The 2,898-nt window shown below is 57.7% G+C and overlaps 1 protein-coding gene across 1 annotated transcript; it reads left to right on the forward strand.

Annotated features, from left to right (window-relative positions):
- Positions 1–722: 722 nt before the first annotated feature.
- Positions 723–1,805, forward strand: LDBPK_291190 (hypothetical protein, conserved; the record flags this gene model as incomplete). Its single annotated transcript, XM_003862488.1, has 1 exon — positions 723–1,805. The coding sequence occupies one exon, from the start codon at positions 723–725 to the stop codon at positions 1,803–1,805; it is 1,083 nt and encodes a 360-aa protein (XP_003862536.1).
- Between the last annotated feature and the right edge of the window lie 1,093 nt (positions 1,806–2,898).

Genomic DNA, 2,898 nt, shown 5'->3' on the forward strand with positions numbered 1-2,898 from the left:
GGGTGCGCGGCTGCGCGAGAGTGAGCACGTGGCTGAAGCTGCCGTAGTCTGTTAACTTCTTTTGTCCTTTCCTAACACGGGGCCCTCTCACGGCTCTTTGTCTCCCTCATTTCCAATCGCACCTTGACGTACATACACGCACATACTCGCGGGTGAGGTGGTGCGGTGCCAGCGTTGACCGGACAGCCATCCTCTTCCTCCCTGGATGCTTTCGGGGGGGGGACGGTAGGCGTGAGACGTCAAAACCGATACTCACCCTGGTAGCGGGCGTCTTTGGTGTGAAATACCGACAAGAAGAAAGACGTCTCTCATCCTCTTGCTTGGTCTTATGACGACTGACCTTGCTGTGCAACACGGGCTGTGTGAGCAACGTCTACCGCCATGGCTGACGTCGTCGACGTGCACAAACACATGTATTATATCTTGTAGGTACCTTGGGTGACGAAGGATCGTCTCTCTCACTTTGTGTGGAGCGCCCTCACAAGAACCTGTTTTGGTTCGCGCCTCGTATCTATCTCCTCCCCGACCACGTCAACCACTGCGGCCGCCGCTCTCGTTTCTTTTTTTTTTTGGCAGCTTGCCTTTGACCCAACTCAGCGACTCGCTGACTGGACGGAAATACTCACACAGACACACACACAGCACGTAGGCGCAACCGGACGCACGCGCGTTTGCTGGGGCGTCTTCTCCCCCTTCCCCTCCCTGGCCGTGCGGACGCACAAATGACGGACTTTCCAAAGTTGAATCGCATTAAGTCAGATGACGAGAACATGGAAAAGATTCACGTGGCGGCGCGCAAAGGCCAAACGGACGAGGTGCGCCGCCTTATTGAGACGGGTGTGAGCCCCACCATCCAGAACCGCTTCGGCTGTACGGCGCTGCATCTCGCCTGCAAGTTTGGCTGTGTGGACACCGCCAAGTATCTCGCTAGCGTTGGCGAGGTGCACTCCTCATGGCACGGCCAGAAGCCGATTCATTTGGCGGTGATGGCGAATAAGACGGACCTTGTCGTAGCATTGGTGGAGGGTGCTAAGGAGCGTGGGCAGATGCCAGAGTCACTGCTCAATGAGTGCGACGAACGTGAGGTCAACGAGATTGGCAGTCACGTGAAGCACTGCAAGGGCCAAACTGCCCTTCACTGGTGTGTGGGACTGGGCCCAGAGTACCTGGAGATGATCAAACTCCTCGTGCAGCTCGGCGCCTCGCCGACTGCGAAGGACAAGGCCGACGAGACGCCCTTGATGCGCGCCATGGAGTTCCGCAACCGCGAGGCGCTGGATTTGATGATGGACACTGTGCCTAGCAAGAGTTCGCTACGTCTCGACTATGCCGACAAGCAGGGCAACTCGCACCTGCACTGGGCGATCCTGATCAACTGGGAAGACGTTGCCATGCGCTTTGTGGAGCTGGGAATCGATGTCAACATGGAGGACAACGAGCACACGGTGCCGCTGTACCTGTCTGTGCGGGCCGCCATGGTGCTGCTCACAAAAGAGCTCGTGCAGAAGACCGACGTCTTTCTCATCCAGACGTGCCCCTACCACAATGGCACGACGGTGCTGCCGGATCGAGTTGTGTGGCTGGACTTCGTGCCGGCGGCCGCCGACCCCTCGAAGCAGGAAGTCCTTCAGCTTCTGCAGGAGAAGTTGGACGAGGTAGTACGCAGCCTCAGCAGCGGCGCCGGCGGCGCCGTCAAGAGGAAGAAGAAGGCCGCACCAGCAGTGAAGCGCATGAAACTAGCACCCTCCGCCCCGGTGCGCACCCGCTCTCGTAGCCGCGCGCGCAGCAGCGCTGTGAGCAAGTAAGCAGATGGAGCGAATCTGCTCCATTGCACACGCAGTGACGCGCGCAAGTGTTTACTGGTATGATGTTTGTGGATGCCCGCGTACGTCTGAGTGCTTATAGAGCCGTAAAAGGCGGTGCACACACGCGTGGCAGGGAGACGGGTGCGCGTGGGGCAATCTGCCATGACCCGCTGCACGCGCGCGCGTGTGAAGACGGAATGGTCTCTTTTGGATGAAAAGGCTGATGCTCACTGACGGCTGATGATGTTGATGTAGTGCCACCTATTGTATTAGCGCGAGTTTCTGTGTGTGCGCGTACTTTTTTAGAAGCGGTGGCTACGACGGCCGCTGATCCGAGTCTGTGCGGATGGAGGGATTACAGTGGGCGTGAGGGGCGGAAGGGCGGGGGTTGAGCGAGGCGAAGAGGAGGCGTACGGGAATGAGGGGGATGTATGGTTGAGGAATTTTGGAAGCAACATAAAATAAAAGGGTCCGATGGAGAGGTCAGCGGCGCGTGAAACGCTGACCTTTGCCGCCATGCGTGCTGCCGCACCGATCTTAAGCAGTGCTGACCGTCGTCCCAGGTAGCTTCTCAGTACTCTCTTTGCTTCTTTCTTTTGCAGGTTCTTTTCCGGCTCGAAGCCTTTATCCTTTTCTTAAGGGTTCGTTGCCGGGGAGGGGCGTACGCATTCAACGCACTTTTCCACACCCGACTTCGCCACTGCCGCTGTGCTTTCTCTGCTGCTCTGGCTACTTCCGGCACTGTATCCGCTTCCCTCCTTTTCTACCACCCCTCACCTCTCGTACCTCCATCGTCGAGGTGATCTCGCTTTCTCTCCCTCTCTCTGCCTGCAGTTGCTTGCCGCCCCCGACGCTTCTCCCACCTGCATCCCTGCCTCATAGCGTTCTTTGAATTACCCCGTGTCTCAGAGTTTCTTCTGTCGTGTGTTGCGCTGCACTATTCGTCCCCCTTCTCATCACCTCTCTCTGCGCGTGGCATCTCTAAGTTCGATGTATTCCATAGCACTCCCGGTGTCTCTCCCCCCGGGAGCCGTTCCGAATTTTTTTCTGCCCCCCCCCCCTCCTCCTTCGTTTTCCTTCCCTACCTTTTGCT

The sequence above is a fragment of the Leishmania donovani genome, chromosome 29 (assembly GCF_000227135.1).
Source record: "Leishmania donovani BPK282A1 complete genome, chromosome 29".
Lineage (NCBI taxonomy): Eukaryota > Euglenozoa > Kinetoplastea > Trypanosomatida > Trypanosomatidae > Leishmania > Leishmania donovani.